The sequence below is a fragment of the Haliotis rubra genome, unplaced genomic scaffold (genome assembly GCF_003918875.1).
Source record: "Haliotis rubra isolate DU_JTF1 unplaced genomic scaffold, ASM391887v1 Scf14, whole genome shotgun sequence".
Classification (NCBI taxonomy): Eukaryota; Metazoa; Mollusca; class Gastropoda; order Lepetellida; family Haliotidae; genus Haliotis; species Haliotis rubra.
The window spans coordinates 3032194-3048007 of record NW_025765336.1 but is presented as its reverse complement, the minus strand read 5'-3'; the positions used below and the strand labels follow the sequence as shown (position 1 = coordinate 3048007).

The 15814-nt window shown below is 40.0% G+C and overlaps 1 protein-coding gene across 1 annotated transcript; it reads right to left on the bottom strand.

Annotated features, from left to right (window-relative positions):
* Window positions 1–565: 565 nt before the first annotated feature.
* On the bottom strand, window positions 566–14316 carry LOC124268794 (xanthine dehydrogenase-like). Its single transcript, XM_046703817.1, has 10 exons — window positions 14230–14316; window positions 13383–13496; window positions 10919–11080; window positions 10051–10179; window positions 8804–8934; window positions 7801–7929; window positions 6779–6902; window positions 3861–3957; window positions 2071–2178; window positions 566–1551 (listed from the first exon to the last, which is right to left on the bottom strand). The coding sequence occupies exons 1-10, from the start codon at window positions 14314–14316 to the stop codon at window positions 1478–1480; spliced, it is 1155 nt and encodes a 384-aa protein (XP_046559773.1). The 3' UTR covers window positions 566–1477.
* Between the last annotated feature and the right edge of the window lie 1498 nt (window positions 14317–15814).

Here is a 15814-nt window from a genome sequence, read left to right as displayed (position 1 = left end):
GAACGAATCGGAGGTCCTTTAGCTACAGTAATATGAACGAATCGGAGGTCCTTTAGCTACAGTAATATGAACGAATCGGAGGTCCTTTTGCTACAGTAATATGAACGAGTCGGAGGTCCTTTAGCTACAGTAATATGAACGAATCTTAGGCCCATTAGCTACAATGATATGAACTAATCGGAGGTCCTTTAGCTACAGTAATATGAACGAATCGGAGGTCCTTAGCTACAATAATATGAACGAATCTAATCGGAGGCCTTTAGCATTAGCTACAATGATGAACGAATCTTAGGCCCATTAGCTACAATAATATGAAGGGATCTTAGGCCCATTAGCTACAATAATATGAAGGGATCTTAGGCCCATTAGCTACAATAATATGAAGGAATCTTAGGCCCATTAGCTACAATAATATGAAGGAATCTTAGGCCCATTAGCTACAATAATATGAACGAATCTTAGGCTACAATAATATGAACTAATCGGAGGTCCATTAGCTACAGAAATATGAACGAATCTTAGGCCCATTAGCTACAATAATATGAACTAATCTTAGGTCCATTAGCTACAATAATATGAACTAATCGGAGGTCCATTAGCTACAATAATATGAAGGAATCTTAGGCCCATTAGCTACAATAATATGAAGGGATCTTAGGCCCATTAGCTACAATAATATGAAGGAATCTTAGGCCCATTAGCTACAATAATATGAAGGAATCTTAGGCCCATTAGCTACAATAATATGAACAAATCTGAGGTCCATTAACTACAGTAATATGAACGAATCAAGGGTCCTTTATCATGTTTCAGTGTATGATATAAATTACACATATACGTTTGATAAGCAAATGCAGACATCGAAAATATATGAATCAATGTATTTTCTCATTTTGGAATACAACACGTTTATACCAGGGGACGAGTGAAGACATATATCTATTTTCATGGAAGTATTGAAGTATGTCACCTCGTGAACATGATAACTCAGTGGATGTAAGAAAATAGTATCACTTCAAAATATATTTCAAAATATATCATTGCGTGTAATCTCCGATTTGCTAATAACAATGGATTCTTAATGATATACAACGATTGGATGTCCAAGTGTAATACAGCTTTGGATGCAACATGAGTAAAAGTTTGCTGTACATAGATGTCACCTTGATACTCCACAGATATGTCTATGTTGAGTATTGAGTTACGTGTTCATGTAATTCAGCACTTGAAATATCAAACTGTATTTTTACATTAAATGAAACTAGGTGATGTGGATGATCTGTATCATATGGTAGGCACATATGAGCTCCACACGTCGGCTGCCATTCATCGTGGATGGCAGATAAATATAGCTCATAGGTACGTTCCCACAGTCCTTCTCTGAAGCTTCACATAGTCCTCCTGGCTCCACATTTCTTTTGAGCGCGTCCTACATCAGATGAACAAGGCCCTGTGGTCTGCTGATGGACATGTGTAACTACGTCCCATACACAAACTGTGAGCTGTCAACTTGACATGCTGTCTGAATAGCCTCCACCGTGGCTGGACCATCTGCAAAGATAACAGTTTGATGAAGTCTTGATCGGTAACACTCGTCACGCTGAAGACCCGGGTTCGATTCCCCACATGGGTACAATGTGAAGCCAATTTCTGGTGTACCCCGCTGTGCTATTGCTGGAATATTGCTAAAAGCGGCGTAAAACTAAACTAATTCACTTGCTCGGTAACAGTTAGTTGCTGACGTTGCTGAGTCGTTTTACGCTGCTTTTTGCAATGTTCCAGCAATGTGAACAAGCAAGACACCAGAAATTGGCTTCACGCCTTGTACCCATAATGTATTGCACAAGGGCCTACGGCTTGATGAGCAGAAGCTTCAAACATTAGGCTACTTTACTTCACATGTTTTAGATGCAGGATTGCTGACTTCAATCCACAGATACTATGTATGGATGGTCTTATTTCTGGACACTTTCAATTTTGGATTATAGAAAGGGCACCATCATTTGAAATTCGAAACAGTATCAATGCTTAAAGAGTTCGCATAGCGTTAATAACTGTAATGATTTATACCAAGTGGGAAGAATTCGTCCTTCGATATTTCCTTTCTGGCAGCCTCGATGGCGTGTTTCACGGCAAACAACGCTGATGCAGCCATGCACAGGGGCGGCTCGCCTACAGCTGAAACAGAACACCATCATAATATATGGAGACACAAATTAAAGGCAGGTGTCTATGGTTGTTTCAGAAAAATATGAACAGGGTGTAGGTGAGTCAGTTTGTGCCCGTGAGTTACTGTAATGTTAGCATACACACGTTACATGGTAGCTGTTCTTTGATTGTTCATCAACTCAGTACATGCTTCCATGTACCATGAACACTTATTCACATGTTGACAAGTCATCCTGTCTGCATGTACTTACAGCTGAATCTGTTAAAACAGTGTTTAAAACTCCCAAAATTCCAAGCCAGACAGCCGGACTGGTAACTTAAAAAAATTACCAGTCCGGATACAAACTTGACTGTCCGGATTTCAACAATTAAAAACTGTGACTGCCATTTCCAACTCGCGCAAGCTCCATTCACTGTTTGTAGGAATCGCAATGAACTACATAGCACTAACAGGCAATGCACCGAGTTTAGGTAAACTGAAAGTACATGATTGTGATTGGTTATCGTAACATGAACTGTCCAATCGTAAGTAGTTTAACATAATTATCATCATACCTTAAACACCTCAAACTGACGACAAGAAAACCTGTCAGATATTATGAAATATTTACTCTTAGGGGTAAAAATATCTACCAGACCACCGGACAGGCAACTTTTGAAATTTGACCGTCCGAGATGTAAACACACCGTTCCGGACGGTCGGGCAGGCAGGAATTTTAAACGCTGGTTAAAACATAATCATGCATCTAAACACAAGATTCTGATACAAGTCAATGTTCTTTCTAAGAAAATTAAATAGAGCGTCATGCGACCCATGCTCGATTGTTTCTCGAGCACGGTTATAAAGTTTAGGCCTCAGAAGAAAAATAAAGTTTAACTTTGACACAGTTCCAGCGAAAAAAATGCTGTGACTATTTTCATTTGTGCAGTATCTTTTGCAGTTGAAGAATTGTTTCGAATCTGCATGTGTTAATGACGAGTGTCACTGCTGAGGAAGTATTCGCGAACACTTGTTATCAGCACTATTTTATAGTTAGCTGACCGCCTCCGTGGTGTAGTGGTTAGAGCGTCCGCCCGGAGAGCGGAAGGTCGCGGGTTCGATCCCCGACCACGTCATACCAAAAGACGTTAAAATATGGTTCTTGTTGATCCCAGCCTGGCGCTCGGCATTAATGGGTATAATAAGGACTGGTCGGCTTGGAGTCAGTATAATGTGTCTGAGTGGGGTATTCATGCTTCACTGCAGCATGGTACCTCAGTGGGCAAGCACTATAAAACCAGCTTCAGTCTGGGCTAGTACAAGCAGCCGCACATACACATACACACGCATGCACGTCGTCATATGAGCGAACTATTCTCAAGCACGACGTAAAACCCAATTTCACCTCACCTCACCTTATAGTTAGTTCATAAACACACATACATTGGAAATCGTTCAATACTCTGCTGATACCATAGATTTCTGGTGGATGTATGTAAACGACAACTGCCATAACCACGATTAAATGAATACACATGATGTATTAACCTGTCAGATGTACACTGAGCAGTACATTACATCATACGATCGTTGAAATCATTGTGCTGAAGGTTGAACTATGTATCTATGTAACTGATGTAAGCAGTGGTACCAACACAGTCAACATTCCTTTTTTATGTCAGGACTGCTTCATACAGTACCCATCCTTTACCTTTGGCCCTCAGGACTCCACGTGGGTTGGGAGCATTCTTGAGGAACTGGATACGGAAGTCAATAGGAATGTCCTTTCCTAGTGGGGGCTTGTAATTCTACACACAACAAAACCCTCATATCAGGCATAAAACTAAGATACAATGCTATTGCATGTTTAAGCGTGTGATGAAATCGTGGATGAGTTTTATGAATTATATTTTCAACGGTTGTGGGGGTTGTATTATTAAAATATAAAAGTCATCTATTGTACAAAACAGAACTATTAAACACAAACATTGATCAACATGAATGGAAGCACTTTGTGTAAGAAGCATGTGTATCCTTCGGTGTTGGTAGGATTACCTCTGAGAGCAGTTGTTAAAAAACTTTAATGACAAGGTTCAGTTTGTGACGCAGTGCTCAACATGTATCGCTAATCATGTCCATTTACATGTAAGGTCATTTTGGGGCCAGGTTTTCCTGTGAATCTTATTCGCAATATAGATTATATTTTGTATGAGCAACGTGATATGCACTTTTGAGTGAGTCTGAGCGTGATACTAGTCTGAGTGTGATACTAGTCTGAGTGTTATAGTAGTCTGAGTGTGATACTACTCGAGTAGAGATACTAGTCTAAGTGTGATACTAGTCTGTGCGTGGTACTAGTCTGAGTGTGATAGTAGTCTGTGCGTGGTACTAGTCTGAGTGTGATACTAGTCTGTGCGTGGTACTAGTCTAAGTGTGATACTAGTCTGTGCGTGGTACTAGCCTGAGAGTGATACTACTCGAGTAGAGATACTAGTCTGAGTGTGATACTAGTCTGAGTGTGAACTACCCTGAGAGTGATACTACTCGAGTAGAGATACTAGTCTAAGTGTGATACTAGTCTGTGCGTGGTACTAGTCTGAGTGTGATACTAGTCGAGTAGAGATACTAGTCTGAGTGCGATACTAGTCTAAGTATGATACTAGTCTGTGCGTGGTACTAGTCTGAGTGTGATACTAGTCGAGTAGAGATACTAGTCTGAGTGTGATACTAGTCTAAGTGTGATACTAGTCTGTGCGTGGTACTAGTCTAAGTGTGATACTAGTCTGTGCGTGGTACTAGCCTGAGAGTGATACTACTCGAGTAGAGATACTAGTCTGAGTGTGATACTAGTCTGAGTGTGAACTACCCTGAGAGTGATACTACTCGAGTAGAGATACTAGTCTAAGTGTGATACTAGTCTGTGCGTGGTACTAGTCTGAGTGCGATACTAGTCTAAGTATGATACTAGTCTGTGCGTGGTACTAGTCTGAGTGTGATACTAGTCGAGTAGAGATACTAGTCTGAGTGTGATACTAGTCTAAGTGTGATACTAGTCTGTGCGTGGTACTAGTCTGAGTGATGCTGGTCGAGTAGAGATACTAGTCTAAGTGTGATACTAGTCTGTGCATGGTACTAGTCTGAGTGTGATACTAGTCTGAGTGTGATGTTAGTTTGAGTCTGGTACTAGTCGAGTAGAGACACTAGTCAAAGTGTGATACTAGTCTGAGTGTGATACTAGTCTGAGTGTGATACTAGTCTGTGCGTGGTACTAGTCTGAGTGATGCTGGTCGAGTAGAGATACTAGTCTAAGTGTGATACTAGTCTGTGCATGGTACTAGTCTGAGTGTGATACTAGTCTGAATGTGATAGTAGCCTGAGTGTGATGTTAGTTTGAGTGTGATACTAGTCGAGTAGAGACACTAGTCAAAGTGTGATACTAGTCTGAGTGTGATACTAGTCTGAGTGTGGTACTAGTCTGAGTGTGGTACTAGTCGAGTATAGATACAAGTCTGAGTGTGATACTAGTCTAAGTGTGATACTAGTCTGTGCGTGGTACTAGTCTGAGTGTGATACTAGTCTGAGTGTGATGTTAGTTTGAGTGTGATACTAGTCGAGTAGAGACACTAGTCAAAGTGTGATACTAGTCTGAGTGTGATACTAGTCTAGTTGTGGTACTAGTCTGAGTGTGATACTAGTCTGAGTGTGGTACTAGTCTGAGTGTGATACTGGTCTGAGTGTGATGTTAGTTTGAGTGTGGTACTAGTCGAGTAGAGACACTAGTCAAAGTGTGATACTAGTCTGAGTGTGATACTAGTCTAAGTGTGGTACTAGTCTGAGTGTGATACTAGTCTCAGTGTGGTACTAGTCTGAGCGTGATCCTAGTCGAGTAGAGATACTGGTCTGAGTGTGATACTAGTCGAGTAGAGATACTAGTCTGAGTAGAGATACTACTCTGAGTGTCATACTAGTCTGAGTGTGATGCTAGTCTGAGCGTGGTACTAGTCTGAGTGTCATACTAGTCTGAGTGTGATGTTAGTTTGAGTGTGGTACTAGTCGAGTAGAGACACTAGTCAAAGTGTGATACTAGTCTGAGTGTGATACTAGTCTAAGTGTGGTACTAGTCTGAGTGTGATACTAGTCTGTGCGTGGTACTAGTCTGAGTGTGATACTAGTCTGAGTGTGATGTTAGTTTGAGTGTGGTACTAGTCGAGTAGAGACACTAGTCAAAGTGTGATACTAGTCTGAGTGTGATACTAGTCTAAGCGTGGTACTAGTCTGAGTGTGATACTAGTCTCAGTGTGGTACTAGTCTGAGCGTGATCCTAGTCGAGTAGAGATACTGGTCTGAGTGTGATACTAGTCGAGTAGAGATACTAGTCTGAGTAGAGATACTACTCTGAGTGTCATACTAGTCTGAGTGTGATGCTAGTCTGAGCGTGGTACTAGTCTGAGTGTCATACTAGTCGAGTAGAGATACTGGTCTGAGTATGATACTAGTCGAGTAGAGATACTAGTCTGAGTGTGATACTAGTCTGAGCGTGATGCTAGTCTGAGTGTCATACTAGGCTGAGTGTGATACCTGCGAAGCTTAAGTCGCGTATGACAATCCCTCCTCAGGAGGCCGCCTTACCCATGTTCCATCAGTCAGGGCGGTGCCAGTCGTGGGGTCAAAGATCATCTGTTCGGTCAGCCAGTATCCCAGACCCATCACAAACCCACCCTCAGCTTGTCCAATGTCGATCTCAGGATTCATGCTGAACCAAGGTGAGCAAAAGAATTACTGAGATATTGGCAACCTCTAATATTAAATTTAAACAAATTGTTGGTCTTACCTCTCTCCACAGTCATACATGATGTCCACTCTGTTGGTCTTACCTCTCTCCACAGTCATACAGAAGGTCCACTCTGTTGGTCTTACCTCTCTCCACAGTCATACAGAAGGTCCACTGTGTTGGTCTTACCTCTCTCCACAATCATACATGATGTCCACTGTGTTGGTCTTACCTCTCTCCACAGTCATACATGATGTCCACTCTGTTGGTCTTACCTCTCTCCACACTCATACAGAAGGTCCACTGTGTTGGTCTTACCTCTCTCCATAGTCATACATGATGTCCACTCTGTTGGACTTACCTCTCTCCACAGTCATACTGTAGGCTCAGCCTGTTGGTCTTACCTCTCTCCACAGTCATACAGTATGTCCACTGTGTTAGTCTTACCTCTCTTCACAGTCATACAGTTGGCCCATTGTGTTGGTCTTACCTCTCTCCATAGTCATACAGTATGTCCACTCTGTTGGTCTTACCTCTCTCCACAGTCATACAGTAGGTCCACTCTGTTGGTCTTACCTCTCTCAACAGTCATACAGTAGGTCCACTCTGTTGGTCTTACTGCTCTCCACAGTCATAGAGTAGGTCCTCTGTTGGTCTTACATCTCTCCACAGTCATACAGTAGGTCCACTCTGTTGGTCTTACCTCTCTCCACAGTCATACAGTAGGTCCACTCTGTTGGTGTTACCTCTCTCTCTCCACAGTCACACAGGATGTCCACTCTGTTGGTCTTACCTCTCTCCATAGTCATACAGTAGGTCCACTCTGTTGGTCTTACCCCTCTCCACAGTCATAACAGGATGTCCACTCTGTTGGTCTTACCTCTCTCCACAGTCATACAGGATGTCAACTCTATTTATCTGATTCTCCCCAGTCAGAACGTCCACTTCGACCTCTGTGCACGTTGCACCGTAGACGTTGTAGTCACAAAAGTCCCCAGATGGGAAAGTACTGCAACAACAATATAGGTACGCTGACATGCAAACAAGGAGTGTAGTTATATCATGATTGATTGATTGACTTTAATTCAGAAATGTAGGCCATCCGACCCATAATTCACATACATAGTCCTTTAATATACTTGACAGAGTATCTTGTTATATATATTATGAAATGACAATATTTGATTGTATTGCCAACAACGTTTAAATATGCTTACATGATACATTTAAATCATTTACAATTGTTTTCAATCCAGTTTTGTCCTAATTTAAAGCTGTAAAATATAAAAGCTTCTAACTTCCAAGCGTGCTGCTTGTTATAAATTGACATGATATTAGTAACATTATAATAATATTTTGCAATATGTATGTATTCATTTCTTAAGTTTTCATACAATGGACAAATTAAAAGCAAATGTTCTTCATCTTCAAGCTAATATATATATATATATATATATATATATATATATAAAGAAAGTGATGAGAATACTGAGCGTACAGTAGTACATATATAAGAAGAAGTTTCTGATATATATATATATATATATATCATGATAATAGAACATAAACCAAGTCAAGCCTGATAGCCAGCTTTCATTTTTCAGGGAGATTGTAACTACCGCTACAATCTCCCTGAAGAGTAAAAGAACGAAACATGTTGGAGAAAAAGGCATTCTGTTTTTATTTATCTATGCAATATTTATGACTGAACACCTGTACTACTTTGGACATTTTGTGCGTATATATAAACCGCGCGTTACTGTTTGACGTTGCCGTCGTAAAACGCTTAAGCAAATGACATAATTGAAAATTCCATAAAGTCCTAAGTATAATGGAAATCCATATGCATTTATCCATGAGGTAAGTTATCAGCAAGGACTTACAAGCTGCTGGCTGACAAGTCCACTCCTTCGGCAAAGCACTGCGCAACGAGTTGCGGCCAGGTAGGATTGACCATTTTGGCTTTGACTGGTGCCATTCTGGTCTTTAACTGTTGACAGCATTGCATGACTCCCTGTTAATAACAAGATGTTATAGTTCAAATCTGGAACAAGCGTAGACAATTTAACAGTCATAAATACAAATACATACTTTATTTTTGTGTTGTTTAGTTTGTTGAATCTTGCTGGGAAAATGTGCCTGTTTGCTTGTTTTATTGCCGCACTTAAGCAGCAATATTCCAGCTATGTTGCGGCTATCTGCAAATAAAAACCAGACACGTGTGATCGGCCACATGAGAATCGATGTATGCAATATGGATACAATGACATGTGTCAATCAAACTGAAAAAAACATTTACTTTACGAGGTATTGGTTGAACAAACTTAAATTTAAGCTAAATTTAGATTTGTAAATTTCTTTAATGCTTGACAAAATATAACTTCTGCACTGCACCTCTTATTTAGACAAGAAACTTTTTTTCGGACGGATGAATGTAAAAAATACGGACGTAATGTTTTATGTTACTATAATTATATATTCCCGGCCTTTCAGGTCAGTGGCGAGAAAGAGAATATTCACTTAAGCATAAAACTGATTCTCAAACATAACATATAGTCTGTTTGCAGTGAAAACATACCGATGAATTTCACTTTAAACAAAAACGTAAATCAAATATAGTGAAATTAGAAGTACGAATCCTCATTGTATTACAAGGGTGTATGCACATTAAATGAAACACCGAGAAGAAGTAGGGTTGGTCTAAGTTAACGCTCATCACGTACTGCACATGCATTTGTATCACTGTTCCAATTATTGCGTTTACTCCCTTGTAATACAAACCAATAATAACGATTTGAATCTATGATCGTCTGTAAAACAAATTTTATCCTAAGTTGAATAAAATTCTGAAATTTATATGTTTAATTGGCAAGGTAAAATTATGAGGATTCGCCATCTTAATTTCACTTTATTTGGTTTACTTTTTTGTTTAAAGTGAAATTCATCTGTGCGTGTTCACTGCTAACAGACTATAGTATGATATTATCTCGTGTTGTTACCCTGTGTGTCTGTAACGCGTTTGACACTTGGTAGATATACAGGGTCACGTATATATATGTACACGCACAGAGCTGATGTTTTTGAATTGACCAGCGTTGACTAATTGAAACGTTAGACTAGCACGTCGTACCAATGCGTTAACGTCGCTGGTGATACTGCCCCCTGTGGCCATGGAGTTGGAGTTGGTCAGTAATGTAGTCGACTTGACCCTGATGATGTCCATGGAGATGCCAAGCTCATAGGCACAGACTTGCTTCATCTGTCATGAAAACGGTGACCACTTATTCATTGTCTACAAACGATGAATGAATGAATGTCCATTTCATAATTACCATGTTTTCTGACGAATAGCGGATTAACTACATAAGACAACTGAACAAGTGAACATAGATTTCCAGATACCGCCCCTGTGGTCTAGCGGATTGAGCGTCTGTCCTCAGACCAGAAGGTCCGTGGTTCGAATCCGATACGTGATACCAAAACTTGGCACTAATTGTTACTCTGCCTGGCGCTGGGACTTTAAAGGATAACAAAGTTGTGTCTGGTTTGGAGTCAGTGTTCTGCATATGCGTAGTTCATATAAATCTGTGGCATAAGGTATCTACGTGTTATTTAAGACCGGCTAACTAACTCACTGACTAGCTAAATTAACTAAAAGAACTAAAAGAACTAACAAATTAACTAAAAGAACTAAAAGAACTAACAAACTAGCTAAATTAACTAAAAGAACTAAAATAACTAACAAACTAGCTAAATTAACTAAAAGAACTAAAAGAACTAACAAACTAGCTAAATTGACTAAAAGAACTAAAATAACTAACAAACTAGCTAAAATTAAAACTTACTAGAAAAACAAGAAAAACAATTGTAAAATCACTAAAATAACCTACTATACTGAGCTAAACAGCTAACTAACTAAATGTTTTCTTGTTCCTGTGTACTCCAATATAATTCTCCTTACAAATGTAGAAAGTAAATTTGACAATGTACCGACCAACCTTTGTGTTGATTCCCTGTCCATTCTCCACACCGCCGATCGCTATGGCAACGGATCCATCGGCGTGAAATATCGTCACATAGACATTTTGATGGGCGTGAGTGAAGTTCACCTCGAAGCGGAGAGGCATCACCGAAATGCCCTTCTTCTTCCATCTGTTATCCTATACATGGACATATAACTTTAAAAAAAATGTTAAATAGTCACTCAAAGTACACATTTACACATCCAAAAATATCATATCTGTTCTTTGTTTTCTAAACAACTACACTAATCCCACAACCAGCACGTATGCATATCGAATTAAAAGCGACAAAATCCTTTCTACGTCCAGAGGAAATGTCTGATTATACAACTGTGACTATATCATGAGTGCTTATTTTTTTCAGCTGTATTAGAGCTGTACGATGTTGTTTGTAAACAAATCGGGTTTGAATCAGACAATCCAGTGATTGTCACAATGCGATACGATGATAGGGTATGTGTTTATGAATCACTAAGATATAGTGATGATACCAGGTGTTCGCGAAAAGGTGAGCGTATCCTGCGCCACCGGTGGCACCCGTCATAAACATATTATAAGTCTAGACAATTGTTCACCTGAAATAATTCGGGAACGTATGGCATAAGTCAAAAAAGGGAAGTGCATCGGACATCATTTTTGTCACTAATGCATCAAATTTGGAAATTTCCTCCACATGTCTAGCATAAAACTTGAAAGCTTATCTTAGGCTTAGGGGCAGTTGTGGCGTCATAGTGGAGAAAGGTATTTACTTTCCTTTGTTTAAAGGGTATTAATCTCCATTACAAATTAACTGATTTTCGCTACATGCAAGATCCACACAGGCATATCGTGAACGTGGGGGTGCATGCTAAGTCACCTTAGTCATGAAAAAGACGGTTCCCAATTGCGCAGATCGATGCTCATGCTGTTAATAACAGGACTGTCTGGTCCAGACTCGATTATTTACAGACCGCCGCCATATAGCTGGATATTGCTGAGTGCGGCGTAAAACTAAACTCACTCACTCACTCATGAAAAAGAACAAAAACAAAACTAAAAACACATACAAGTCTTAGCTTTTGGAATGATTTTCCGAAAAGTATCAATGCGAGTTTCCAATGCAATGTATTTGATTCCATATTCATTATCAATTATTCGTGATCAGGGTTGGGTCTATCGTTTTTCAAGCGAACTGTGTTTGCTATCTGTAGGGATATCTTCTACTTGATGCGACTGTTTTTGCCCCCAGAATCCCGCCTCTGGGTCTACTACTGCTGATTACTTCCGTCATATTCTGTGTCTAAATATAAAATAATTTATTGTTTGACGAGAAGCTGTTAGAGAAGCGTGACTGTGGATTACACGTTTAGACACATTATAATGTGGTCGGCATTTTGGGGTGCTATAATCATATTTCATTGTGTTTAAAGTTGTGTTTATTTCATTATTCGTTTTTCTTGTGTGTGTATTTTTGTATTATAATATATGGAAGACGATGTTTCACAAACTGTTTTGTTGTTGGAGGGCATGTAGTAAGCGAAATGACAGTCACTGATATCCCTATGTTGATCACTGCAGTGCATATAAGTACAATTGTTTGAAGGACATTATTAACTGCGAGAGGTGGGGTAGTCTAGTGGTTACCGCATTCGCTCGTCACGCCGAGGACCCGGGTTCGATTCCCCACTTGGGTACAATGTGTGAGGTGAGGTGAGGTGAAATTGGGTTTTAACTTCGTGCTTGAGAATATTTCGCTCATATGACGACGTGCACGCGTGTGCATGTGTATGTGCGGCTGCTTGTACTAGCACAGACTGAAGCTGAAATATAGACGACCACTATCACAAAACACTGATGACAAATGACTGCCAAATGATATAATCATTACATAATTCCCATAGGGCCATGGTCAGCAGTAAGAGTAACTCTATATTCATTCAGCACATCTGTATGACATCGCAGATGGGACATTGTTGGGTTGTCGCTCTGTTGTGTTTTCGCCTTTACAAAACCCAGCCAAACTTAAAAAATGCAACAGTGCAACAAGTGGCCAAAATATTTCTTTGATCAATTTTGATACTTTTCGCTTGTTAGTATAATCGCAAACATGCTATAACGCGACAGTTCCCATTCTGGGATTCCATGCATATACATGGGCGGATCCAGGAATTTTGAAAAAAAAAGGGTGGGGTGGGTGGGGGTGTTCGAACCCACTGAACTCCCCATTTGGCTCCGCCAACGCAAAGGAAATCTTCAATGTGGTCTTAAGTCATTTTCAAAGAGAGGGGGGGAACCCCCGAACCCCCCCTCTGGATCCGCCAATGATATATCTTGTAAACTGAAACTATACAACAAATTGTCAGTTTGAAGCCCCAACAATATTCTCAGAAAATTACATCCGCATTTTAAAATCTTAAAGTAGTTATTCTTTTTCGGATACTAGATGAAGCAAAAATTTTACCTGGTTGAAAGCTGCAATCTGTTGTTTTCTATTCAGTACATCGGCTGACGCCTCCAGTTGAGACACAATGTTGTTGATGGTGCAGTATTTCAGAACCATTCCACGGGCTGTTATCTGTGATAGAATGGAAATCATGTGGGTCCTTTGTGTTACTATGTGACATCTTCGACAATCAGGTCTATAAGAGTTAAGATGTGTGTGATCAGCACAAATCCACATGGGTCTTTAACAATGACGATGATGATGATGATGACGACGATCATTGCTTGTACAGATATTGCGCTAGATTTAACACGCAAAGAGCAAACTCGGGGCGGTGGGGGTAGCCTAGAGGTTAAAGCGATCACCCGTCACGCTGAAAACCCGGGTTCGATTCCCCACATCGAATCGATTGTGCTGGATGAGTCACAATCTGTGAAGCCCATTTCTGGTGTCCTCGGCTGTGATATTGCTTGAATATTTCTAAAAGCTGCGTAAAACCATATTCCCTCACTTACTCGAAGTGCACACTCAGAGTGCTAAAATTATTACTGTGGTCAATGGATCAGTGTTTACAATTTCAATCACAGATCCCTGGGGAGAATATAACTCCCCATTACAGTTTAGGGGCTCTAAGACTGTCTATGTTCAAACGGAAGAGCTACAGTTCGCTAAGGTCCTGGCTGATCACCTCTAGTAAATGTCCATTTCCTGGAGACAGCATAAGAATACGTCTTAAACTCGAACTCAGAGACGCCAGTTGAGTAAATGTGTTGAGGTTCTTTTTGCAAATAACAGACATTGAAAACGATTATTCTCCACAGTTAAGTTAACTGTTGAAGACACGTTATGACGATCATGTACTCACCTGTCCGTTTTCGAAAAAGTTTAGTTTTCTGAACTCCATTGGATCTATGTTCAAGACTTTGGCGACGTCTTCCATAACTGACTCCATGATGAAGACGGAAGGACACGATCCTGTGGTCAACCGAACTCTCTGGGCCTTAAATCAATGCGTTTTGTTTATGGTGTATAGCCTGATAGGTGTTAATTTCAAAATTGCATTACGGGTCAGTGATCAAATTGTGTATTGAATATTGCCATTAGTAGACGGGCAGGGTGGCAGACATATAGGTGCCAATAAACAGGACTTTGAGTTTTGGTCTGTGATAACGCCATCTCTATATCAAGCAGTTAGAAATTCGGTCGACTCTTAAATAATGACATTGGTTTCTTGCATCGAACTGAGTAAGTGACTCGGTAAGAAGAACGCGTGGTGAAATAGACAAATCGAAAATATATAAAACAGTTAAATCGGTAATCTACTGTAGTAATATTATAAAGTTTCCGCGCCTGTGGAAATATCAACAAAAACATTAGAAAAATAGCTCAGCACTCAAAGCCTTCACCGAATATTCAATTTAATAACCTGCTCTAAGCCCAAGGAACTCTATTTCACTGCGTGCGCATGTGGCTAGCGGAGCGCAGCCCAGCTTTCGTTGAAACGGATTTCACACCCCAAGCGCTGGGGAAAATTATGCGAATCGTTTGAACTACGATTTCGCGCGCGGTTTGTTTCATCGCGTTATTTTCTAACTTTTATAAGTTGAATTTGCATTTTGATGATTTGTTTCCGGTGTCTCGGTATACCGAAAGGTATCAGGATCTGTAAAAGTTGGGGTTTTACGTTGCATTGTGACCTTTAAGCAAAAAATGCCAAAAAGAATAAACAGTTTCGAGTTTCAAAACACATTCCACTTGCTACTTTCAAACAAATGTTGAATATGATGCATGATGAATGGTCGGAAATTATGAAATCCTGTCCTACAGGAGCACCCGCCATTCATACAAGCTACCTGAGGTAGCTTTTGTCATCAGTGAATTTGGTCTTTGTAGAAATGGTCCCTGTCCATACTTCACCCTCCCAAACGAAATGTGTCGACATTAGCCTTGAAGCATAAGGGTAAGGCCAAAATAATAAAAAATGTCTAAAATGTGAGTTTCTTTTGTTGCCTGATATGGATGTAAAGTCATGATATGGTTGTTGCTTCTTTATTTTATAAAAGTGACAATAACAAAAGCACATTTTCAACGCGCTGTACATGCATCTCTAACAAACTGTGTATGGTTTCAGAGGACGTGACCAGCCCCAAATTACTACGCTTTATGGTTAAATGCGGTGTGGAAAACTGAGGATTTGCTAAATGAAAAATGATATTGTGAGGGGCTTTGATCTTGTGCTTGGTGGACTATCATTAAAAATATACTGAAAGAAACAAATAAAGGAACACAGGAAAAGTCAAGTGTTCTGTTAATATTTTCCAGTTTTCATCACCAGCTTTGAACAGTGCTGTGGGATGGAAACTGAGAATAACAGAGGAACACTCGCCATGAAGTGGTGTTCCCTTATTTGTTCCATCAGTAGCAATACGTAACCGTTCCAGCTACAAATG

Coding starts and splice junctions, on each gene's coding strand:
- LOC124268794 (XM_046703817.1), bottom strand. CDS start 14,316: ATGGAGTCAGTTATGGAAGACGTCGCCAAAGTCTTGAACATAGATCCA. Junction 6,903..7,800: donor CTGTATGACTGTGGAGAGAG/GTAAGACCAACA, acceptor ACCTTGGTTCAG/CATGAATCCTGAGATCGACA. Junction 2,179..3,860: donor TGGAGTCCTGAGGGCCAAAG/GTAAAGGATGGG, acceptor GTTCTGTTTCAG/CTGTAGGCGAGCCGCCCCTG.